The sequence below is a fragment of the Clupea harengus genome, chromosome 20 (assembly GCF_900700415.2).
Source record: "Clupea harengus chromosome 20, Ch_v2.0.2, whole genome shotgun sequence".
Taxonomy (NCBI): Eukaryota; Metazoa; Chordata; class Actinopteri; order Clupeiformes; family Clupeidae; genus Clupea; species Clupea harengus.
Window position 1 is genome coordinate 26,587,017 of NC_045171.1, and position 26,578 is coordinate 26,613,594.

At 41.7% G+C, this 26,578-nt stretch overlaps 2 protein-coding genes and 1 long non-coding RNA gene across 4 annotated transcripts; 2 read left to right on the plus strand and 1 right to left on the minus strand.

Annotated features, from left to right (window-relative positions):
- Window positions 1-7,507: 7,507 nt before the first annotated feature.
- Window positions 7,508-8,813, minus strand: LOC122128549. The gene is made up of 2 exons (XR_006151425.1): window positions 8,644-8,813; window positions 7,508-7,844 (listed from the first exon to the last, which is right to left on the minus strand). It is a non-coding gene; the product is annotated as an uncharacterized LOC122128549 (long non-coding RNA).
- Window positions 8,268-16,751, plus strand: psma5 (proteasome 20S subunit alpha 5). 2 transcript variants are annotated; one of them, XM_031587444.2, is made up of 11 exons: window positions 8,268-8,359; window positions 9,583-9,626; window positions 9,923-9,989; window positions 10,689-10,815; window positions 11,257-11,324; window positions 11,604-11,711; window positions 12,762-12,820; window positions 12,932-13,034; window positions 14,220-14,306; window positions 16,331-16,441; window positions 16,650-16,751. In XM_031587444.2, the coding sequence occupies exons 2-10, from the start codon at window positions 9,598-9,600 to the stop codon at window positions 16,406-16,408; spliced, it is 726 nt and encodes a 241-aa protein (XP_031443304.1). In that variant the 5' UTR covers window positions 8,268-8,359; window positions 9,583-9,597; the 3' UTR covers window positions 16,409-16,441; window positions 16,650-16,751. The 2 variants fall into 2 exon arrangements, with proteins under 2 accessions (XP_031443304.1, XP_031443303.1); XM_031587443.2 differs by having other exon boundaries at window positions 16,331-16,751.
- Window positions 16,752-18,818: 2,067 nt separating this feature from the next.
- LOC105898149 (olfactory receptor class A-like protein 1) lies at window positions 18,819-20,628 on the plus strand. Its single transcript, XM_012825156.2, has one exon. It carries the CDS (start codon window positions 19,540-19,542, stop codon window positions 20,500-20,502), a length of 963 nt encoding a protein of 320 aa, XP_012680610.2. The 5' UTR covers window positions 18,819-19,539; the 3' UTR covers window positions 20,503-20,628.
- The last annotated feature ends 5,950 nt before the right edge of the window (window positions 20,629-26,578 follow it).

Here is a 26,578-nt window from a genome sequence, read left to right on the forward strand (position 1 = left end):
GTGGTATTCTTACCAGCTATTTTAAAACCACATTGCTTCCCTTCTGATGTTCTCTTCCCTTCTGACAATTAATTTCGTTTTTCTCAGCCTCATTATACCAAAAATGTTGTTTCTCTCTACCAGCTGTTGTTATTATTTAACCTTAGCTTCATGTAAAATTGTTGAAAGGCAGTGGTGGAATGTAACGAAGTATTTTTACTTGATTGTATTTTTACTTCGTTACTGTACTTAAGTAAATTTTTACGTATCTGTACCTTACTTAAGTAAAAATAATAGTGCATACTTTTTACTTTTACTATATTACATTTTTTAGCTATTATCTATACTTTTACTCCGCTACATTTTTACAATATGTGTTGTTAGGCCGCGTTCACACTTGACTTCTTTTTTCAGCCACCAGCGCCTTTTTTACATGCAACCCTATGGGAAAAGGCAAAAGGCGGACGCCTTTTTGAGATAAATTTTCTCAACTTTTCAGAAAAGCGCTGGGTGACGTCAAGCGCCTTTTTGACAGCTGACCAATCAGGACGAGGAGAGTAGGTACCAGCGTACCTTCCCTAGTAACCTACTGCCTTAGTTTTAAAAAAATCCCGGACCAAACTCCGTAGTTCATCGTATTTGTACCTAGAAGTTTAAATTTTTTTTTTTGCTTAGATTTTTAGAAAGTTACCGAGAAATAGACACCGTACAATATAAAAACCACATTATTGTAACTGAAAACTACTTGTTAGAGGATTTGCGAGGTGTCTGAGCTACCTAGCTAATGTTAGCATGCTACTAGCCGTTAGTGATTAGCAATTCCTCTGTGTTTTTGCAAAGCATCTGCCCCAACTTTCTTTTCCCGACATTTACATTTATCTTGTACATAATCCATCCCCATAAACCGGAGATTTCAAGAGTACAGAAACTCTCCTGAGTAGGCAAGAGTGCCAATATGGGCTAACGAGTTGTAGCTAAAGCCCTAGCTAAAGGGCTAAACAGCTCGCTAGCTATTAGCACTCTAGCTTGCTCAGTAGAGTGCTAAGACACAGCAATTATTCACGATTGTATCAACGTGCTGCATTTCACTTAACAGGTCAGTCATTCCCCAAATCTTTAGGAATAGAATACAATTGTATATCTGGGTTGGCGCATTCAACAGCACAACATATCCCCTAGCGTTTTGAACTTTCTGTGGGTTGTATAAATAGGGTGATATATGAATTGAATGAAACCCAAAGAGGACTGTATTGCTGGTGTACTTGAAATAGGTGACAATCGCCACAGGTCTGTCCGGTTAGAACAAGAACGGATGTCAAGTCCCAATGATGATGAAAACACTGATGTTTATTGAAAACACACACTCAAGCCTTGAATTGATTGATAATGGACTGTGAATATGATTATCCGTGTAAAGGACTCATATCCACACTTGAATCCGTGAATGACAGTGAACTGACTGATAGAATCCGTGTAATGAATGCTAGAATTATCCGTGTAAAGGACTTCTAACACACATGAATCCTTGAATGACCGTGATTGAGTTGAAGAACCATGAACCGTGGTTTCTATGGAAATAATATATAACAAATATACACAAATATTAACAATGAAATAAGATAGAGATGAAACAGTATATACACTATGAATATTACGGCTATGATATAAATACGGATCTGTCCCTTTCACAGCGTTATGGTGAACATTCCGCTCCTCTGTTAACAACGGTAACTCTTGCTTAATGGTAACAGAGTGAAACATGACAAGACAGTATAATTACCACCCTACATAAACATACATATAGTATATACACTGATATGAACAGAACCGCTACATTACACATACAACAACGAAACACTCACTCTTTCATTGACGCACGGCAAATGATAGCGAATGTCTCTGAATGAATTGACCTGACGAACTGCTTGAAAGGCGCTTAAAAGGCGCTGAAGGCAGCGCTTTTTTCTAAAAAAGAACCTCCTCAGGAAGTAGAGCCGGCTCTGACCCTTCTTGTAGATTGCATCAATGTTGGCTGACCAGTCCAGTTTATTGTCCAGATGCACTCCTAGGTATTTGTAAGTGTTGACCACCTCCACACTGACCCCCTCGATGGAGACTGGTAGCAGAGGAGGCTGAGACCTCCTAAAGTCCACCACCATCTCCTTGGTCTTAGAGGTGTTCAGCTGCAGGTGGTTGTGCCTGCACCACTGCACAAAGTTGTCCACCAGGCTCCTGTACTCACCCTCCTGTCCATCCCTGATACATCCCACAACAGCAGTCATCAGAGAACTTCTGGATGTGGCATGACTCCGTGTTGAAGGTGAAGTCCGATGTGTACAAGGTGAACAGGACAGGTGAGAGCACAGTCCCCTGTGGAGCGCCGGTGCTGCACAACACAGTCTCAGATACGCAATCTTTCAGCCTGACAAACTGTGGCCTCTCCGTCAGGTAGTCAGTGATCCAGGATACCAGGTGCAACTGCCCTTCAAAATTCCTGTGCACGTCCCTGCTCATAACCGACTTGATATCACTTGATCTAGTCTTCATTTAAATAATATCGTATCGTATTATTGGGACGTAAACATCTATTTTTAAACTGTTTATAAACATTACAATAAATAATTTCCAATGCAAATATCATCATATCACTAAACACCGTTAACACCAAGCTTTATTAAACATATTTTTATAAACTGATTTTTATAAACTGATTTTTTTAAACTGAAAACAGAGATCTTTTGCCCTTTCTTGTATTTCACAGAATATATACACATATCTGTAGTAACTATAACCTAGAATACAAAGAGATAAGAAGGTGACGCTGAGTGTGACGTAGGGGACAAGATGCTCATACATCCTGTGAAAACACACATAATCATACACAAACACACACACACACACACACACACACACACACACACACACACACACACACACACACACACACACACACACACACACACACACAAACACGACAGAGAATATTTAGTTATATTTGAGTTGGCTCGGTCAAAAGGTAAATCACTGAATGTCAGGACTGTGGCTGAATCATTACTGGTCAGCTGTCTCTTACGGTTTAGATATTCCATATGTCTGGACAGCGAAGATGGTTGTCAGATCGCAGAAGCTGGATGAAAAAAATCAGAATCATTAAGAAAAGAAGACTAACACTTTTTTTCTTATCTCCCAGTGAAGTTACAAAATACAATTAAACTGCAGCACAATGTTCACATCCATGCATTTAGACAAATATGTTAAATAAATGAATACATGTATTAATTAATACACAATTGTCAATCAATAGTTACTTATAATTTACATTTATGTATGTATTTATTTCTGTATTTATTCATTCATTCATTTATTTATTTATTTCTGTATTTATTTATTCATTCATTCCTGTATTTATTCATCTCAATATGTTAATGAGATGTGTCAATCAAAAATAGGTAGGCGGTATTTGACACACCATTGGCTAAACGTTTTCATCACGTTGTATTGATTATGTTAGCCTTAAGCTTTGTTTCCATTTGGGCGTTAATCGTCCCGCTCTCATTGGGAATGAATTGAGACGATAGCCCGTCGTCGAGCAACGAAACGCCTCCGCCTCCCTTTCAAAGTTGACGATTCTTTAACTTTATGCAAATGCAGACCACGCGGTAACCAATCAGTTTGGCGTGTGTGAGAATTGGAAGCTGACGTTGTGCAGATGAGCGGGAGTAACCAAAAAAATCAAAGCAAGATGGCGGAGTCTCGGGATTCTGTTGGACGTATTTTATGTGAATAAAGGTGAATACAGGTGTTTACATGACTTTTATATGTCTACATCGACTCGGTTTGTTGTTTATATACTACACGAACACTGTCAGGGCAAACAGAATATTGTAGGTCTTAACTGAAGCTCTCGACCATTATTGTTAGCTTGCTGCTAACACTTTAATTGAAGATCAATGTAGAAGCTAGCTGGTTTGTAACCTGTAGCCTCATCGGTGCGTTTTGCCTCTGATATGTGTGATATCATGATTTAACTGGCTGATATAAATGAATCAGAGAAAACAAATGAATAAAGGAATACATTTAATGGATAAGTAAATGAATCAGAGCATGAGTGACAGCCGCAACATCTATAATATTTTCATGACTTCACAAGCTAATCAGCTATATTAGCGCTGCACTGCAACCGAACTTGCTACTTGAGAGAGAAACATGATTTTTCTGACAATGCCCCCTAGGCGGAACACCGCCTGCCGATAATACGTCCAAATGGAAACCTAGAGTCACCAAGCATATACAGAGCATTCACACGGTTCCGTTGGAATGCGTTGATCCGTCAGGGTTAACGGATCCCCATTCACTTTGAATGGGGTGACGTCATCCTTTGCCGAACTGAATTGTGGCTCCGTTGGGTTCCCGTGCGTTGCGTTTCATGCTTTGCTTGCGGGAAGAGTTGAAGAATGTTCAACTTCTCGAGAGGCAATGCATGCGTCAGCCAATCAAATTGCCTTTCATGCATAACTGACAGCACAGGCGCTAGCCAATCAGATCCTGTATATGCTTACGTCTAAAAAGTGGCAAGCTCAAAAAAAAAAGACGGCGACCAAACTCCGTAGATGGTCGTATTTGTATCTAAAAGTTGTTTGTTTGACTTTTTTTTGCTTAGATTTTTTTAAAGTTACCGAGAAATAGACACTGTACAATGTAAAAACCCCCTTATTGTAACTGAAAAATACGTCTGATAGGATTTGCGAGGTGTGTGAGCACCCTACCTAATGTTAGCATGCTACTGCTTACAAGGTAAGCCGCTTGCTAGTGGCGTGATTGGTTTGCTGACCTGTCAATCTCACTATAACGTCTCTGGTATCAACAGAACCCCACGCGCCAGACTCCTCCTCCGACATCCGTTGGATCAACGCATTCTAACGCGTAGGTGTGACGAAGCATTCAGACGTGCACGTTGGAATGCGTTGCGCGTTGCGCGTTCAGTCAGACGCAGTTCTCTGACAGTCAAGTTAGAGGTTTCGTTTTAAGTTGGATGGCCAGTGGCCGCTTCATATATCACTCTGGTCTTCACGTTCCTGCAGCCCAAGCCAGTCTGTGTTTGCTCTGCCAGGTTTTAAAAAGACTGCTGATTGCCTGCATGACCTGGCATACCTGGTCCTCCTGGATGCAGATGCAATGAGAGGCACCTGGTACGGGTGGAGCTTCCTGGGATACTGCTCTTGTACTTATGTCCGTACTTATCACCTGGTTGACTGCATTCTTGGGGATCTATATGGAGGCAAAGTTAGGAATGAATTGTGTGTAATACCCTACTATACCCAGGGAGGTCCACACCTAATGTCTGGTCTGGGGTTAGGGCCAGGCCACTATTGTCTGGTCTGGGGTTAGGGCCAGGCCACTGTTGCATCCATCTTTTGATCTGGGGCTTCATGTTCCCTCTTCCTATGGGTGTAACCAAGGTAACCAAGGTAGTTGGCTTTGTCTAGGGCCAGCACACATTTTTCGGGTTTGGTAGTCGATCCCTTTTCTCGTAGGGCCTGGAGGATGGCTGCTTGATGCTGTAGAGTGTAGACAATACCAACGAGATAGGACAGCCTCTGGAAGGTGGTCGGGGCTCCATGAAAACCAAATGGCAGGACCCGATATTGTAAGGCTCCGTCTGGCGTTGAGGAGGCCATCTTCTCCTTCGGCCTGCTGGTTGAGTGGTAACTGCCAGTAACCATTGGTCAAGTCGAGCGTGGAGATGAACGGAGCAGGCCCAACCTCTAAACAAGCTCATCTGCATAGGACATAGGGTAGGTGTCAAACAGCGATATTTCAGTTAGTTTCCTGTAGTCATTACAAATCCTTATGCTCCCCATCAGGCTTCCTGGCCAGACTATAGGACTGGACCAGGTGCTGTGAGACTCTTCTTTCACTCCAAGGTCATATGTTTTCCCCAATTCATCTCTAATGGCCTTCCCGTAGGCCTCTGATGATGTCATCATCAGACTGCCGCCTGTCCTGTGATCTCTGAGAAGACATGTTTGCTCCCGTCAAGGAGCTCTGAGGTATTGTTGGTAATGGTATCTGCCATCTTCACTGAGGGTGTAACCTGGGTAGGCATGTTAGCCATAAGGACATTGGGAGGGACTGGGACAGGCTCATGATACGGCTTCAACAGGTTTCTATGGTAGATATGCTGACTCCACGCCTCCTCTGCCCCAGCTCCCTATGTCATAGGGCCAAATCAGTCTGAAATCTCTCACCCAATTGCCTGTTGCACTTGGGTCTGCTGCATGTGCCCCCAAACAAGGAGCCAGACCTGAGTCATCCGTTGGTGCGTTCCACGTGCTCAGTGATGCCACGCTGGGGGGATGAGCCATCCGTTGGTGCGTTCCACGTGCTCAGTGACGCCACGCTGGGGGGATGAGTCATCCGTTGGTGCGTTCCACGTGCTCAGTGACGCCACGCTGGGGGGATGAGTCATCCGTTGGTGCGTTCCACGTGCTCAGTGACGCCACGCTGGGGGGATGAGTCATCCGTTGGTGCGTTCCACATGCTCAGTGACGCCACGCTGGGGGGACGAGTCATCCGTTGGTGCGTTCCACGTGCTCAGTGACGCCACGCTGGGGGGATGAGTCATCCGTTGGTGCGTTCCACAGGCTCAGTGATGCCACGCTGGGGGGATGAGTCATCCGTTGGTGCGTTCCACAGGCTCAGTGATGCCACGCTGGGGGGATGAGTCATCCGTTGGTGCGTTCCACGTGCTCAGTGACGCCACGCTGGGGGGATGAGTCATCCGTTGGTGCGTTCCACGTGCTCAGTGACGCCACGCTGGGGGGATGGTTGCTGCTCCCTGGCTGCCAGGTCCAGGCCTCTGTCCAGTGGAACCCTGCAGAACTTAATGGATAGAGAACAGAACTTAGGGCAGCAACTGATTCTAATTCTTCCCATCAACACCTATTACCCTGTGCAGCAGCTGTTTCAGCATTTTATTGAACCTTTCCACCAGTTTGTCTGTCTGAGGATGATAAAGAGAGGTTCTGAGCTGTTTCAGCCTTTTATTGATGTATTATATGCAGGTGCCTCTGCAGCCCTGTGCAGCATCGATCAGGGATTGGGCCCTCACAACAACAGCAAGCACATTCCACCATAACTACTGTTCTTGCTGATGAGATAGGTCAATTAATCACAACAACAGAAGAACATTAACACTACAGCCCGCGACAGCCCCAGTGCATGCTGGGAGTCTTTTTCACGCCACAGTATTGTAAAACTGTATGAGTATCTCTATACAACCTTTAAAAAGCATTGTTACATTTTACAGACATTAAAAAGCTATAGATAGATAGAACTTATCCTGTTAGCTTGTAAATTGGAATTTAAAGCAAAAAGCTAAAAAATAGTACATTAATATTACCTTTTTTTTTTTTTATACATTTGTTTATTGAAACACATCACATCACATAGCATAGATCTTGTACAATTAGCTGTGTGGTCATCTTTTTTTTATTTTTTTTTAAACAGACAGACAGATATACAAGATATACAGATATACAAGAAAGAAAGAAACATATACAAAACTTAAAAACCCACCCACGCTCCCATCCCAAGTTGGTCCACCTTTCTCTATCAATGTATCGAATCAATCAAAGTATCTGTATGCAACAGTACAACTGGTACTGGTACTTTAATTCTAAGTAGTAGGAGTCGTAGCTACATTATCAAAATATGAGAGGAGAGGCTGCCATGTAGTGTAGAATTTCCCAGTCGACCCTCTAAGTGAGAATTTGATCTTTTCCAGCTTAAGGAATGACATTAGATCAGTCTCCCAAGACTTATCTGCTGGGGGTTTGGGTGACTTCCAGTGTAGAAGGATACATCTGCGGGCAATCAGAGAGGCAAATGCTAAAACATTTAATTTCTGTAATTGAGAGAATATTACCTTTTCTGTGTTGATTCATAACCTTTAAACAGCACTTAGCATATGAATCAACACAGAAAAGGTAATTCATTAATAATACATAATCTATTACACGTGAATGTAAAATTGAGTGAATGTGGGTAGGGATATTAAAAAAATATAGATATTTTATAACATCAGATTAATAATTGTAATAATTCACAAATCGTGGGATCAAAATGTAGGTTCAGTGCCGTCTTCCCTTCTATTATATTATTCCTACCTTAAAGGTAAACTGAGCATATTTATATTATTTGGAACGATTATTTCAAGCTTAAGAAAGCCAATTCCCTGCATTTGCAGCCTGAAACGACTCACGTGTAACACAGACGGAACGTGAAATTTGTATGGAACTTCCAGTGGTCGGACACATAATTCAGTGCACTTCCTCAGCAATCGGTTGAAAGTAGCAGACTCATTGTTGTACACTGACAGGTATGTGCAACACTAAAATCGTATTTTGTGAATTGCTGCGATAAGTCTTCGTGCACTGAGTCTACGTATATACGTTCGCGTAATTAAGTTGTTGATTTTATAATATGCCATTATACAGAACTTGGTTGTAAACGTGACCGGTCTTGAGGTGGCTTTTTGTGAGCCAAGACGGCAAGCTAACTTTAGCTAACTTGCTAGCAAGTTTGTTAGTGATGTTCTGTATGTAGTGTTAACTAGTTACCTTTCTAACATCAAACCGGCTATTTTTTCTGAAGGGTTCTTACCATATCAATGGGTAGGATTTTATTTCGCCGAATGTAGGGTAAGGTACCGTTTGTGTGATATCACAGGAAACTGTTAAGCGAGTTTGGTTTGACCGATTTCTTCTCGCTTGCCAGATTAGTTTGTCGTATGTTCACACTATTTTGTGCGAATCCAAGTTTTCATAATTGCATTAAGTTTAGTTTATTTAATCACCATGTCTTCTGAACTCTGGCGCATAACCAATCGGTGCTTGGACCTTTATTGAGTTTGTATGTATGTACTCTTCAGTTCATATTGTTAGGGGAATTTACGGTCGCCGATGCGCGGCAGCGGAAATACCGTCACTCTGAAAGCGAAATTAATACTTGCGCATGGTGGCTGCGCCAAAAATGTACGCTGGCGTTCACCAGAAATTACGACATTTACGCTGGCGCCGTACGCTTTGTTGTCATTTCGGCTGGTCATGCACCCCCCCCCCCCCCCCCCCCCCCCCAAGTGTTGTAACTTGTGTGGCATGGCTGGCTCATATGCAAAATGAGAGCAAGAGTCGCAGTTCCGTCTGTATCTATGCAGCGCTGCATCTCTATGGTCCTTCAATGCAGGAGCATATGGACCCCAGATGGCGTATAGGTGCATAGGGATTCCCACTTACATTACTTGCTTGATGGAGACCTTAGGGTGGAAACTTTGCACGTAGACTGTGCCAAAACGTAACAATCTAAATGTAACAGTTCATTTAGAGAAATTGTTCAAGGGACTTTTCATGTCTAATGATGGTGAAAAAATGTCCATCTTTCTTGATCTTACTCTTAATTTTTATTTCTGTTTTGGTGACTGTTTTTGCAGTTAATAATGTTATAATAATGATGATGCGCTGCTAAAGTAAAATCTGAGCTCTACTCAATGTGATTTTTTTTTTTTTATCACATTAGTATTCATATTATTTTACTCTTTCCCAGTAAACATCCTCAAACATGTTCCTGACAAGGTCCGAGTATGATAGGTAAGTAACGTGACTAATGTTTTTCTAAACTTTCATGATACACACCAACATTCATCAGTCAGGTTGCTGGCCACCTTAAAGCAGTAAGGCAGCAGGCACAAGACACAGCACTGATTAAACCTAGCAAGTCTGTTGATATATTTGGGTTTATTTGGAAACATTGCAGTATAGTCTGTAGTTTGTCACATTGAATATGACATTAAATGACATCTGAATTGTTCATAGCTTATTTTCAGATTTGGTGTTTAGTCCACTAATGCTTCTAATGAAATGATCCTAATTATTGTTTTTTTCAGGGGAGTAAACACCTTCTCTCCAGAGGGACGGTTGTTTCAAGTGGAGTATGCTATTGAGGCCATCAAGGTAAGCTGTTCCATCTTCACACATATGGCAGTCCAATTATTTCATTCATTTCAATGTATGTTTTTGAATGTGTGGTGAATGCCACCGTTTGGACTCAAATCTCAGCACGCCTTAGTGATCTCAGTTACTTTCAGCTCAACCTTGAAGACTGAGCTCCTGATATTTCCAGCCAGACCAGCTTCCCCACAAAATATTAATATCCGGATCGGATGGTTTTGTTTTTTTTGAAAATTGAGAATTTTTAGAGCAGAGGAAATTAAGCAAAGGTGCAAAATGACTTGGGGAAATTAAAATCATGTAAGAATTTGTACTTAATCGAGCAGTTTTCGAGATAATGGCGAAAATGTAAACCTGAAAATGACACTGCCACTTTGAGGTCAATGAATGTAATTGTATGTGCCTGAGTAGTGGGTGAAGTTTCCAAGCCAACCTGCCACTTTTGGTGAGAAAAGAATGGTAATGATCATCAAAACAGAACCAATAGAGCTCCTTCGGCTACGCTACGCTGCTGAAACCCCTGAGAACTTACACACAATAGTGTGATTGCGTTTAATGATTGTGTAAACAATAAATACTATGTATAGATTTGAGTACCATTTTATGCTTTACATTTTTATCTGAACCTTGATGGATATGCAATATCTTTAATTATTTAAAAGAGTATAAGTTAATGATTTTTGCTTCCTCTTTCCTTTTAAGTTGGGGTCCACAGCCATTGGCATCCAGACCTCAGAAGGAGTTTGTCTAGCGGTGGAGAAAAGGATCACCTCTCCCCTGATGGAGCCCAGCAGCATTGAGAAGATTGTTGAAATTGATACTCACATAGGTAAAATAGTAATGATCATGAAAATGACATCTGTGTCACACTACTAGTCATTGATACTCACATAGGTAAAATAGTATTGATCATGAAAATGACATCTGTCACACTACTAGTAATTGATACTCACATAGGTAAAATAGTAATGATCATGAAAATGACATCTGTTAACACTACTAGTCATTGTAACACTGAATGGAATTGTGTTAATGTAACAGTCTCAGCCATTTGGGGATATATAATTGACTATTATATATAGGATTTCAAGTTGAAATATATTGAATGTTTCTGTGAAAGTGAACACATTTGGCTACAATACTAAAAGGTGTCTTCTGCTTGACGAGTGGCTTCTTCAGTACATGAACATGAAAGATCCAGATCAATGTGCACGTCCACAACACCAGTGCATGTGAGCCTCGTGTCTTAACCTGTTTCCTCTCCTCTCAGGCTGTGCCATGAGCGGTCTGATTGCTGATGCCAAAACACTTATAGACAAAGCAAGAGTGGAAACGCAGGTATGTGTGAATAAGGCAGAATTAATTTAACTTTATTTTTCAAGTTTGGTGTGGATTTGGGGGCACGAGATGCAATAGTAGATATATATATTGATTTAAATGATTCAGTGCAACAGTAGATAAATATATTGATTTAAATGATTCAGTGCAATAGTAGATAGATATATTGATTTAAATGATTCAGTGCAATAGTAAATGGATATATTGATTTAAATGACTCCTGATTTACATGTTTCTATCCGGCCATCACTCAGCAAGCTTTTTCCCCTGCTCATTTAGAACCATTGGTTCACTTACAATGAAACCATGACTACTGAGGCGGTGACGCAGGCCGTGTCCAACTTGGCACTGCAGTTTGGGGAAGAAGACGCTGACCCTGGAGCTATGGCAAGTGGAAGTGGTTTGATTTAATAATCCTAATAGGCATTTTTGTATCGTGATGAATTATGCTTTTATGAAAATAAGAAGGTATAGATGTGCAAAGAGAGCTCCATGTTTATTGTTGTCCTCTTGAATATCCCAGTAACTAACTTCAGAGTAGGGCTGAACGATTTGGGGAAATAATCTAATTGCGATTTTTCCCCTAAATATTGCGATTGCGATTTAATATGCGATTTTTTTTTTGTTTTGTTTTATCCTAATTTTTTTCCCAACAAATCGTAATGAATGATGACCAACACAATATTAGATACATTTAGTGTAAAATATTATTTCCCACAATTAAAATTTTTATTTAGCTGCTTATTACAGAATCAAGAACAACAAATCGGTGGCTTTGCCACTGTGCATTTAAGTAATTTTAACAAAGTCATTGTAAGAATAAACACAAGGCATGCACTTTTTAAACACTGGGCAAAATTTACCATCTTAAAAAAAAAAAAAAAAATTATATATATATTTTTTTTTTTAAGATCACGTTTTTAATCGCGAACGTTGCGGTTAGAAAATCGCGTTCTATCATATCGCGATTAAATCGCAAATGCAATTAATCGTTCAGCCCTACTTCAGAGCTAAAATGGAGGTCTTTTGTAATATAGTATAACGGTGGTGTTTTTCACATGAAATCTGTTGAAACGCTACAATCTTTCACCAGCCACCATTTTGTAATCACACTTTTGTGTGTAACTACGTTTCCTATTATGTTTACTTTAACTTTAGCACACATAGAACTTTAACACACATTTAACAAATTCACCAGCATTTGGCGGGTAGCGGTGCTAATTTCCACCCTCGCCCTGGTTCCTATTATTGAACTCTAGTTCCTGATGTCACGGATATAGGTTCATGAAATTGCTCGAAGTAAATCCATGGGGAGGTGAAGGTGAGCTGCTGCAGCAGTAGACCCACTCCAAGCATGGCATGGAACTCATTGCAGTGATGCTAAAGGCATGACTCTCCACATATGCTGCGCCTCACTCATTGCTTTTCTGTGTTCAGAGTCGCCCATTTGGTGTGGCACTCCTTTTTGGAGGCATGGATGAGAAAGGACCCCAGCTGTGAGTGCCAGGCATGCATGCACCCAAGCAACTGACATTTATGGATATTTGAAAAACTTCATGTAGGTTTAAAGATGTGGTGCTGTGCTAACCAAAAGAATGTTTCCCCAGATACCACATGGACCCATCAGGCACTTTCGTTCAGTGTGATGCAAGAGCCATTGGCTCCGCGTCGGAGGGCGCCCAGAGCTCGCTGCAGGAGGTCTATCATAAGGTACTGTAGCCGTGTTGGCATAGTTCACCCTTGCTGCCTAAATAGGTGTATCTAGACTGGCCTACTCTTGTACACTTACGTACACTACACAGATTATTAGAGTTATCCAGGAGTTGAATCTAATCTGGACTGCCATACTCTTGTACACTTACGTACACTACACAGATTATTAGAGTTCTCCAGGAGTTTATTCTAATCTGGACTGCCATACTCTTGTACACTTACGTACACTACAGAGATTATCAGAGTTCTCCAGGAGTTTAATCTAATCTGGACTGCCATACTCTTGTACACTTACGTACACTACAGAGATTATTAGAGTTCTCCAGGAGTTTAATCTAATCTGGACTGCCATACTCTTGTACACTTACGTACACTACACAGATTATTAGAGTTCTCCAGGAGTTTGCTGTCCTGTGAACCCGGCGAACTGGAATACTCCTGAATATGTACACGGTGAGGGGTCCTGCCTTTGTCCATTAGTTGCCATGGTGACATACGCCCCTGGGTTACTTGCATTTCACCTTGAGCCAGCATGTAGTCTTAAAAAGCCCGTTCCTGCATTGGAAAGGCGCCTATTGATTGCTGTTAGCACTTGCAATGGCAACCTAACCACTGTGGTCAGGTGGATTCTTGCCCCCCCCCCCTTCTCAGAGGTGTTGATGCCATGTGAATACCATGTGGGTCAAAACATGTTTACCTTTCCTTGGCTAGCCTTCCATCAAAGACTGAAACTGATGCATATTAAGCGGAGTTTGGCATGATCCAAAGAATGGAACCTGAATGACCAAGGCATTGAGAGAATGATGAGAAACCGTGCGTGCTACCTACCAGTTGTCTTGAGTCAACATTTTGGTCTATCTAATGTCGCGCTGAAATGTCATATACAATCTGAAGATTGTAAAACAAATGTTGAGATTAAGACTTACTACATGGTCAATTCCTTAGTGTTGATTCTGCTTTCATTCATCTCAATCTCAAATCATTCGATTTTTTTGAACTGATTGACAGCACTAGTAAAAGACCCGCCCTCCTAGGTTCACCTAGGTGTCTATTCTGTACTAGTTCTGTTGTGTACTAGTGTTGGTAGAATACTTTCATCTTGGGATGACTGATGCTATTTTTAGAATGTTGGAAAATGTTTTAGTGTTTTATATATTTGTAATTTTGAGCATGTTTTTCCAGTCCATGACATTAAAAGATGCCATCAAGTCCTCCCTCACTATCCTGAAACAAGTTATGGAGGAGAAACTGAATTCCACAAACATTGAGGTAACCTTTGTCTGTGCTCTGCCACTTTCATTATTCTGCTATCAATATTCCTTGCTGTTGGATAGTTGTTTAAGCTGTATATTTATATACGAAAGCAAAAAAAGAATGTAGAAAGGGGTGATTGGAGGGAGGGGGGGTACATATGTGAGGGGTTGTGGACGGCTCCTCTTAACAGTGACTCGGTACTTAGAGAAGCGAACATGGCTGCCCCTTAATCATCCTCTTAACAGTGACTCGGTACTTGGAGAAGTGAACATGGCAGCCCCTTAATCATTCATTAGCAGCAAGGGAACCTGACGCATGGCCACTTCCTCCCTCTCTCTCTCTCTCTCTCTCTCTCTCTCTCTCTCTCTCTCTCTCTCTCTCTCCTCCTCTTTACTCTCCTCCTCTTCACCCTCTCACTCTCTCCTCCTCTTCACCCTCTCTCTCTCACCCTCTCTCTCTCTCACTCTCTCTCTCACTCTCTCCTCCTCTTCACTCTCTCCTCCTCCTCTTCACTCTCTCCTCCTCTCCACTCTCTCTCTCTCTCTCCTCCTCTTCATCCTCTCTCTCTCACCCTCTCTCTCTCTCACTCTCTCTCTCACTCTCTCCTCCTCTTCACTCTCTCCTCCTCCTCCTCTCACTCTCTCCTCCTCTTCACTCTCTCCTCCTCTCCACTCTCTCTCTCTCCTCCTCTTCATCCTCTCTCTCTCGCTCTCTCTCTCCTCCTCTTCATCCTCTCTCTCTCTCTCTCTCTCTCTCTCTCTCTCTCTCTAACCTCCACTGTATCTCCCTTCCTTATTTAAGAGCATTCTTATTTAAACACTCTTCTCCCACAAACATGCCAGACCAGACCCAAAATGCCGTCACTGTTTATGATGACTGGTCAAAAAGCCACTGTTTATGATGACTGGTCAAAAAGCCACTGTTTATGATGACTGGTCAAAACGTCACTGTTTATGATGACTGTTCAAAAAGCTCTCGCTGACGTTCACTGTAGTGTCTGATCTTTAGCATCAGCAAAACTGTTTCTTGAACTCTAGTGAATGATTTAATTTGCATATTTATCAAATAAAACTAATCACGATATGTTGACAATGTAGTAACAGCACAGTACCAATGTTTAAATTGGTTAAATGTTACCGTGCCAATGATGATGCTCTTTGGGCGTATGTATGCACATAAGGATTAGATCAGATTCTACTTAACTGTCACTGGGCAGAGTACGGGTACAAAGTCAATGAAATGCACTTTGAAAGTGTTCTACATTTTACATTTTACATGTACATGATTGTTATTCGGTACTTTTGAATCAAATGCCGTTGACATCACATATGTTCAATCACAGTTAATACCAGTCAAGCTAACGAGACAGAAGTGAGTGCACTTTTATGTGGCTCAATATAGAATGGAGACGTTTGCCCACCAAAAAATGGAATTAAAATAATCCTTAAAATCAGATGTTTTAACTTGCCCTTGCATGTTGTCTGTGCCCTGGAAAATATACCCCATCCTAGGGGTGGCCTAGGAGTGACAACCTTTATTACCGCTACTTTACTTTGGCAAAAGCCCCAGGCACCTTAGGTATTTCATAGAAATATGAGTAAAAAAAGATCACAAGCCCACTTATGTGTGAATACATAGTGATGGGTTAGAAGCCTTTTAGTTTTGCGTTGGTGGCGGGGCTAGGTTTTTTACACAACAGAGCTGCGGTTTTGCACGCAAACTTGGAACGCCTACCTATTTCTCATAATGTGCTTCAGACTGATTTTTCAATAAAACAGTGCAAGTAACCAAGTAATTTACCTGATGCCTTGGAAATACTTGCTTCCAAAAAGATGAGTTGAAATGTACCTGGTCAGTGTAAAGAACATCTGTTGAGTGGCAGCACATTGTTATATTCTAAGGAGTTGGAGTTTGACTCCACGCCATGAACCCTTGTCTCAATGTTTCTGAAGTAGTGTGTACACAAATGTAAATGGATGCATCGTTTTATTAACTTTAAATGTACAAATTGTAATGCACTTTATCTTTCCATGCCTCAGCTCGCTACAATTGAGCCTGGAAAGACCTTCCACATGTACTCAAAAGAAGAGCTGGAAGATGTCATCAAGGACATTTGACGGATTGAATGATGCTACTGGCTCCACATTGAGGTTTGCCTCAATGGATCATTTTTCAGTTTCATTTTAAGTCCAGTAAAACTGTAAGACATGACATCTTCTTATGAATGAACTGATGTCATCCAATCCTTTTCTTGGATATGTTTAGTTGCATCTCACAACACATATAATTTTCTGGCCATAAATCAGTTGTATGAATTCTGTATGACAAAAAAAACTGCTACTTGTATTCCATGCGCAGCTGGATGGCCGAATCTTGGGCCAAATCCCCAGATGCTCCGTCTTGTTTGGTCATCTAAGGGCTTTTCTGCTTTTGTTAAAATAAATGGATTTCAGATCAAAATTCCTTGCTTGTTTTCTCACCATTGTTTGACGAGACCATGGACACAAAAAACTGAATTATACATTTCCGGTCATTGCCTTAGGATTTTTGATCCTGCAGAAAAAAAATAGAATATGCATTTGAAAACAATAGAGCTCTCTATCTGAAAACTGTTTGTTCACTTTATGTGGTCATGCTATTATATGCATTTCAAACTTAATTGCTCAAAAAAAACAAAGTGTTATAGTTAAGGTATTTGGCAGAAGCTTTTGTCCAAAGCGACTTTCACCTTAGATAATAACCACTAAAGAATAACACTATAGAAATAAACCCAATTAAATCAATAATTAAATGAAACAATATTAAGTATAATAATGCAAAATTAATCATATTCAAATTCCAGAACTATTAATACATTTATAATAATTATGCCTTAAACAAATGAACTAATTGAGTAAATGCTGTTTAAAAAGCTTTTTAAATGTATTAAGGCTGTTGCTGGAACAGACAGCACTGCGTGGGTCATTCCACCACCGAGGTACCACTAACAAAGAGTCTCGACTGCAATCTGTTTGCTACTGAGAGCGGCTAAAGATCGCAGAAGTGGTCAAGTGGAGGAATAGAGCTGAATCATAGTATTTAGAGAGACTGGAGTGTGAGTGAATTCTAGAAGCTATAGGATATGCAGTGACTAGCAGAGAAGTAACATGTTTGGCTGATCCCAGACCAGCGTGTGTCTACTCGGGGAACAGACACGCTCACAGACACAACACACACACACACACACTCACAGACCAGCGTGTGTCTACCCGGGTAACCCGCTGAGCCCCATTGGTGATTGAAACACTCATAAGCATAAGGCATGAGCTTGTGTTAAGTTCCTGCCCTTTGTACACACCGCCCGTCGCTACTACCGATTGGATGGTTTAGTTAGGTAATAGATAATAACCACTGAAGAATAACACTAGAAATAAACCCAATTAAATCAATAATTAAATAAAACAATATTAAGTATAATAATGCAATAATGATCATATTCAAAAATGGTTTAGTGAGGTCCTCGGATCCTCAAACCCCTCCTGACTCCTGGACGGGTTTAAACATGTTCTTCCTCTCTGCCTATCTCATTAGTGAATTAATGAGTTCTAATGTCTCTATGGATGAGAGTGTACTTGAGTCAAACACCTCAGGAGGAAAGGAAAATAAATGACACAAACATGTTTACCACTGAGTCACTTGAATGGACACTGGAACAATATGAATATAATGTATGATTCATTCTCATGTCTGTATCTCTGTAGTAAGGGGACTGGGAAATAATTAGTCCAAATTTAAATAGGTGGTTTTGTGTGACTTTGAAACATGTCTGTGCTTGGGATTTTGCTGACAATTTTCCAACCCTTTCCTTTTCCCAGTCACAGATTCCAACCCTTTCCTTTTCCCAGTCACAGATTCCAACCCTTTCCTTTTCCCAGTCACAGATTGGGTTTCAAACCCTTTCCTTTCCCCAGTCACAGATTCCAACCCTTTCCTTTTCCCAGTCACAGATTGTGGGTTTCATGGTTTTGACTTCACAGCTGCGTTTCCACTATAGGGCCAAACTGGGCCAAACTGGGCCAAACTGGTGCTTGAGGTGACGTCAACGTGAAAGGTGTGGATAGCAGAGTCAGGTTAGAGACAGATACAAGATACCTACACGCTGCCAAATACATGGTTTATGTCACTATCTTAAGGTAGTATGGTAAGGTAATATGATTTGGGATGAGAAATGAAATGGTAACACTTTACTTAAACGCACTATTCACAAAGCATTATAAACACATTCATGCAGGGTTATTACATATGCATAAGTCTATCAATAATCAGGAATGACTACTCATAAAGCGTTACGATGTTCTGGTGTAAGCCTGTACAGCTTGAAGTATCAGAATGCATAGTAAAGCTTATTTTAGCTCTTGGTATATGTTATATAAATTAATAGAATACAATGATACTGATGAGACATCTTTGCCTTATGTTAAATTAAATGTATTCACCAAGTGCTTCATGGGGCCATGCAGTATGTGACTGTATACAAGCTTTCATACTAATAGCTGTGTAGGACTTGTACTACACCAACATCATAACATTTTATGAGTGCAGTCATGTCTCTAAATAGTTATATAGACTTGCCAGTCACTACAATGCATTATGAATACTTTATAAATATTGAAACATTTATAATGCTTTATGACTACTCAATTGAAGTAAGGCGTAAACATAAAACCGTAAAGAAACTCTTCAGTAAAGTATACCTTATGAGTCTACTCCTGTGACTGAAACACACCCCAGTGTGGTCATGCTTTTGTTTGTTCTTTCTGCCGTTTCTTGTAGTGAAACTAATGAGGCAATCTGGTCTAATGAACTAATGAATCATTCAGCCAGATAGATTGCAGTTATTGCTGTCGAGTGTTTAGCAACAGATTAATGCCATATCACTACACAGTGCCTCTGTAGGGTTATAAAAGGAGAGAGAGATACTTAGTGTTTGTCATGATGGGGCGACATCATCATAAGGAACTCAAGGAAGCTTGCACAGGACACGAACACGTCTGAGAGATGTGTTTTTTTAAGATTATTAACTTATTGAGATTCTAAGAAGCTTGTTATTTGCCTTGCGCTATATCACAAAAAAAATACAGTTTACAGCTACCTTTGCTCTCTCTCATTCATAGTAACATAGGAACAGAAATACTGGCTTTGTTGGGTAATAATAATAATAATAATAATAATAAAAACAGTAATGCCGTGCACATATGTGTGACCAGAAATGGAGCCTGAGCTACTGACCCGTGGATTGCTCTACCTGTTTCTCACTGTGTTGGGTATCCCTGGCAACAGCGTCGTGATCTGGGCATTTCTACAGCTGGCTTACTTTGAGCGTCAGCTCTTGCCAGCCGATGCCATTGTGTTACACCTGGCTTCCGCCAACCTGATCGTGGTGGGGGTGCGCTGTCTTCTGGAAAGCCTCGCCACCTTCCGGCTGTCTAACGTCTTTAGCGACACTGGGTGCAAGGCGGTCATATTTGTGTATCGCACATCCCGCTCCCTCTCCATCTGGCTGACATTTGTGCTGAGTGCATACCAGTGCCTCAGCACCGCTGCCCCGGGCTCCCGCTGGGCTGCCCTCCGTGCCCTCGCTGCCAGGAGCCTGGGTGGCATCTTTCTGGTGCTGTGGCTCCTCAACACATCCCTGAGCTCGGCGGCTATTCTCTTCTCTCTGGGTTCAAGACACAACTCGAGCTTCATGCAGCATGACATTAATGTGCAGTTCTGCTTCGTGCGCTTTCCCTCACAGCTTTCCCGCGACGCCAACGGAGCAGTGCAGGTGAGCAGAGACGTGGTGCCCATGACTCTCATGACTACAGCCAGTCTCATTATTCTGGTTTTCCTCTACCGCCATAGTCACCAGGTCAAAGGGCTCCGCAGCAGCACCAGCAGGGGAGGAGGCCCCTCGGCAGAGCAAAGGGCAGCCATTACAGTGGTTTCCTTGGTGACCTTGTATGTCATATTCTATGGTGTGGACAACGGGTTGTGGGTGTACACACTCACAGTAAAGAGAACTATGAGGTCATCGATGGTGTCCGACCTGCGCATATTCTTCTCTTCATTGTATGCTGCCGTTAGCCCCTTCGTCATCATCGTCTCGAACAAGAAAGTCAACAGACTGCTGAGGTGTGGACTTGAAAAGAAGCTTCTGCAGAGTACAGACACAGGTCTTTCCACTGTTTAAGATCATCTATGATTCATCAATGTCACTGGAAGAAGAATAAAGGTCATTCCATCTTCAAAGGTGACCATGTCAGTTGTCTTTTGCCTTTGTGTCATTACACACAACCATTTTTTAGTCATGGTTTTCTAAACGTTAATACTAGCCACCATTTTCGCTCTCAAATAGTTTGTGAAGTGTTTTAGTGGACGTGTTTATGAAGGTTTGGTATGTACAATATTTTCCACCCAGACATAATGAAACTGTTCTCAGAACTGTGCTTCAAAGAATCTTTGCTTCATGGAACTATACCGTACTATTATGTGGCTGTCTTAGAACATTTCATTTAATGTAAATAAAAAATAGTTGTAATCACTGAAAGGGTATTTGAGTAATTGCAGCATGATGAAAAATGTGAAAACAGGGCTTGTTTTGATAAAAGCTGGTCTACTGGTCAAAAATACACAAATATCACATTTAATGATCAGATTGAATCTGAAAAGAATTACAATTTCCAAACACTAGTGATTAAATCCTGGAGTAACAGATGGATGAGGGAAGAGCTCATGTTCATCATGTTACTTTATTGAATAGTTGCAGAAGGCACACATCATTGCAATCAGAGGAGGCTTCTCTAAGACTACACATTTAAATCAACATAATGTAACAATTTACCTGAAAATAACAGCTTCAAACTCACTTTGACTTGTTGATCATTTACACTGACTTGTCATGCAGAGAATGTGCCACTGCCGCAGCACGCCTGGTACCCCAGGGTCCCCTGCACTATGTAACTTTGGTGGACAGGGCACGACACCTCTCGCAAGACTACGGAATGCTTTATGGCACCAGCTCACGCAAAAACAATTTGACCCATCTGCCAGCTATAAGAAGCTGGCGCAGTATTCTCTGTATAAAAACGAAGAAACCGAGGGAGACGTTGTCAGAGGAAGCAAGCAAGACACCGAACAAGAGGCAAGCATCTGATACTGGTGTTGTAGAAGGAGACATTGCCAAAAAATGCTTTCTGTTTGTGTGATTCCAGTGACTGCAAGAGGCAACTAGAAAGTTGGATCTTCAGAATGAGACATAGAAACAAAACAATACAGAGCCAAGTGGATGATGTTTTCTACCTGCCATGCAGCAATAGTGTAACAAGTATTTATTGTTGCCTTAGATTAATTCGTTTTAGTAGTCTGTAAACAATATTTTATCGATAATATTTTTCCAATCCTTCAAAACAGTTATTTGGCCACTTATGGAGGATATGTGTGTAGTGTATAGAAATATCTTACATCCCTTCACAGAAGTAACCAAAACGTTTGGCCAAGATTGCAGAGGCTATAAATTAACATCATTTTGGGAATGAACATTTCATTTCATTTCATTTCAAGAGACTCTAGAATTAGAGTCCCTAACTCTAGGTTGTTAGAATAGTTCACAAATAAATGTCACACAATTCACATTTACAAACTGCTCACCATTTGTGAACATCCCTTACACGGCTTGATTCACAAAGGCATTTATTTCTTCAAAAAGACATTCTCTGCAACCTATCAGATGTCTCTTACAATCTCAGCCAATTACATGAACGTAAATTCAAGGGTGTCTCAATGGCAAGTGGTATAGAGTGGGTTCCTTAGTCTGAGCCCTTACAGCCGCTGGGTGACTTTCCTTTAACTCAGTTGTTTCATTATTTGAGTAGCAAGTTCAAAATAAGCTATTCTTCCATACGTCATGTCCCGCAGTTAATGCTGTCCAGCAGTTTGCAACATGCAAAGGAAAACGGACTGATTTCGAAGTGTTACGTGCAGGGCTCAATGCATGAAACATAAAAGGGGGGCCACGCAGAATTTATAATAATAATGATAGAAGTTATTTATTTAATGATACAAGGTTAATATTTATCTAATAATTATAGCAAAACGTGTGGTGAATGTCAGTGTTGTGAATAGAAACCAAAAGATGTAATCGTTCAAGGTTAAAGCAAAACAAACGACGACGACAATCCAAAATCCAATCTCTATTCAACGACCAACGATAACCAAATGCAGGGAAGACCAAAGCTCTCCCGACTGCCGGCTGATCAGGGCTTTTGTAGCCCAGCCAATCAATGATACACCTGTCCCCAATCACCTGCTGTATAGACAGAGAGAGAACAGGCATGCAAATATCACAGGGCGGGGCCTAGACCCGCCAGGGTTGTAACAGAAGTGAAATGAAGGTTTGTATCTTCTTTTAAACCTTTTCAAATCCATAACATGCCCTTAATGAGATGAATGAATGCGTTCCAGCGCTGCTACGAGCTTGCAGTGTTCTGTAAACTGCTCTGTGGGAACTGCTTGTACTCCTTCAGCAAGAAGCCTTGCACATCAAAGGGCAGGGTGTCAGCTTTGGTCTGGAGCACATTGTGGACTATATGTGCTGCATATCTCACTCCAACAAGGGCATCGGTGGCATATCTCACTCCAACAAGGGCATCGGTGGCATATCTCACTCCAACAAGGGCATCGGTGGCACCCAAACAATGAAAGCTGCTTGTGTGGTTCCGCTCTCAGGGCATCCACGTCATAGAGCGCTATTACTTGACTAATTAAAGCTGATGTTTTTATCTGGGAGCTTGTAAAGCTCTTATTTTCATTGTTTATGTGGATATTAAAAACTCCCACTATGAGGATTTTATCAGAACTTATAACCAAGGTGGATAGGAAGACAGAAAACTCAGATACAAATTCAGTGTAGGGGCCAGGTGGTCTATATAGTGTCACAAGAGTGACTGAATGGATGGTTTAACAGTTTGGATGTGTAAGATGAAGTACGAGAACTTCAAATGATTGGAATTTAAATTCAGGTCTTGGGGAAATACTAAAAAAAGTGGGCATGGGAAATTGTTGCTATTCCACCTCCACATCCTGCACGTGGCAGTTAACATGACTCGGAGGGGTAGGAATTTGTCTGGTTTTAGACAGGTTTCGGTTAGAAATAGTATATCAATATGGTTTTTGCCGTTACAAGTGCAGCCTTTATATATATATAATAATAATAATAATACATCAGACTTATAAAGCCCTTTTCAAAGTTCTCAAAGACGCTTTAGATAATGTGTGATGAAAGAAAACAAACAATAAACTCTGTAATAAAGACATAAAAAGGTGAAAAGAAAAGAATAAAAACATGGGATGTTTGTGTGTGTGTGTGGGGGGGGGGTGTGGGAGTAGGTAGTTGGGGAAGGCAAGGCTGAAGAGGTGGGTTTGAGGGCCTTTTTGAATGATGACAGTGCGGGGGCAGTTTTTATGTGGTGTGGTAATGAGTTCCACAGGGAGAGGGCAGCGAACCGAAAACACCCTATCACCCCAGGTTCGGCATTTGGTCCTCGGTATTTGCAGGAGACAGGGAAGGTCATGGAGGACTGGGATGATGTGGTCACTTGAGCGGGTACTGGTAAGTAAGATCGGCAGAGTTCTGTATGTACTGGAGTTTATTAAGGACTTTGTTTGTGAAACCATAGAGGATACTGTTGCAGTAGTCAAGCCTGGATGTTATAAATGCTATGAATGAGCAGCAGTGGGTGACAGTGAGGGTCAGAGGCGGGCAATGTTATGGAGGTGGAAGAAGGCTGTTTTGGTGATGTTGTTGACATGGAGCAGGAATGAGAGGGTGGGGTCAAAGGTGACTCCCAGGTTACGGATTTGGGTGGAGGGGGTGACAATGGAGCTTTCAATATTGAGTGCAAAATCCTGAGTGGGGAGGGTAAAGGAGTCTGGGCCAATGATTACGATTTCAGATTTATCACAGTTAAGTTCAGAAAGTTTCTTTGCATCCATGTTTTAATGTCCATTAGTCAAGTGATGAGGGTTGAGTGGGTGGCAGAAGTGATGGTCTTGGAGGAGAGGTAGAGCTGAGGATTGTCGGCATAACAGTGAAACTGGAGGCCATGGCGGCGGAGGATCTGTCCAAGTGGGAGCATGTAGAGGATGAAGTGAAGGGGACCAAGCACAGAACCCTGGGGGATGCCATAGGTGACAGGAACTATAGTCGATTTGCAGTAGTTACTTTAAATGAATTGATGTCTGTCAGTGAGGTAGGACTGGGACCAGGAGAGGGCAGTGCCAGTAATACCAAAGGTGGATTTGAGGTGTGTGATGAGTGTGGAATGGTTAATGGCGTCAAAGGCAGCGCTGAGGTCAAGAAGGATGAGGATGCTGATGGAACCAGAGTCTGAGGATAACAGTAGGTAATTTGTGACTTTGATCAGAGCAGTCTCAGTGCTGTGTTTTGAGCGAAAACCAGACTGAAAAGGCTCATAGAGGTCATTGGAGTCGAGGTGGGATTTTTTCTGAGTAGCAACCATTCTCTCCGGTATGTTTGAGAGGAAAGGGCAGGTAAGAGAAAGGGCCGTAGTTATTGGGGGAGTCAGGGTCAAGTCCAGGTTTTTTGAGTATGGGGGTACTGCGGCAAGCTCTAGTGTGCAGGGGACGTAGCCAGAAGACAGGGAGGAGTTTACAGTTTTGGTGAAGAGTGGACAGAGTGTGGAGAGACAGGCCTTGACGAGGGTGGAGGGGAACGTGTCCAAGGCACTGGTAGATGACTTCATACCAGCCACCACTTCAGATGGACACATTTCAGTGAATGATGAGAAGCTGTGATCTGTCAGCAGTGGGGGTCAGGTCCAGTTCCAGGAGGAGTGGAGGAGGCCAACTGTATGTGGATAGTGTACATTTAATTTAGGAAGAAACATGAGAATTCATTGCATTTGTCAACTGTGAAGGATTGATCTCTTGGGTTTAAGGAGTTAAAGGAGTTTGTTGATGGTGTAGAATAGTGTCCTTTGGGTTATCACAGTCAGACTGGATTATTCCTGAGTAATATGCAGAGCGGGTGGAGTTGAGGGGGTTCTTGTAATGATGTTGGTGTTCTTTATATGCCTCCGCATGAACAGTAAGACCTGTTTTCCTGGTGAGCCGCTCAAGCTGACGTCCCTTAGATTTTAAGCGGTGCAGCTCGTCAGTGAACCAGGGGTCGGAGTGTGTGAAGGAGACAGATTTAGTTTGAATGGGTGCAAGCTGGTCCAGGCAAGAGGAGAGTGTCGTGTTATAAAAGTGCCCACATTATTCTGGTGCCCATGTATAGTGGTGCCCCGTGTGAGCACAGTACTGTTGGCAATCATTCATAATTTTGCAATATTAGTTGAACCCAGAATAATATCAAATATCAATGCCAAAAACGTTATATTCAACTCTTAGACTAGACAAGAAGTCTTAACACTCACCTCACTGCCACTAGTCTGCCACACGAGTAGATGTCCAGCTGCGCTAACAAACAATGTGCTAAGAATTGATTCATGTATCACATTTGGCTCACAAACTAGTTGAGATGTAATTAGTGGTAACTGTCACTGTTGTACCTATTGTACCTACAGGTGGCGCTATCCCTTGGTCCCTCCAAGTTCAGCCAGTAATTTGCCACAAACTCTTTACGTGGCAGACTCAGTGGCATTTCCCCTGTCTAAATCTGCAGTGCACAAAAGTGCCTGAAAGTGAGGGAGGGAATGGTGCTTCTGGATCTGGCTCAACTCCACAGGTGGCTCCAGTTCACAAGGTGGTTCCTGTTTCCATGGCGCCCGTCCACAAGCCGTTTCCTGTTTCCAGAGTCCGTTCCAGTGCCCGCTCACCGGTCTGTAATTACATGGCATTACCAAGTCATCCACATGTTTTGATTTTTTTTCTTCCAGAGCAAAATGAAAAATACAAACTAAATAAAAGGGTCATGTGACCAACATTGTGTATGGTTGCCCTGGATACAGGTGGTGTGTGTCAACCTACCCACTGACTCATCTCACCCCACTCTCTCCCCCACCAGCAAACCAGAGGCCTTGATGTTACCTTTCTTGTAGTTTGGAGTTATTGTTTAGCAAATAAAGTTCTTTATAAATGTTTAACATACAGTCATCGTATCTATTTTTTTTCCAAGAGATTGCTCTTATTGAAGTACAGGGTCCTATGTAAGAGTGGTGATGTATGTTCTACTGTACTGCCACTAATTCCCATCACACACACACACACACACACACACACACACACACACACACAGAAACACACAC

Coding starts and splice junctions, on each gene's coding strand:
- psma5 (XM_031587443.2), top strand. CDS start 9,598: ATGTTCCTGACAAGGTCCGAGTATGATAG. Junction 9,990..10,688: donor ATGCTATTGAGGCCATCAAG/GTAAGCTGTTCC, acceptor TTTCCTTTTAAG/TTGGGGTCCACAGCCATTGG. Junction 11,712..12,761: donor ACGCTGACCCTGGAGCTATG/GCAAGTGGAAGT, acceptor TTCTGTGTTCAG/AGTCGCCCATTTGGTGTGGC.
- LOC105898149 (XM_012825156.2), top strand. CDS start 19,540: ATGGAGCCTGAGCTACTGACCCGTGGATTGCTCTACCTGTTTCTCACT.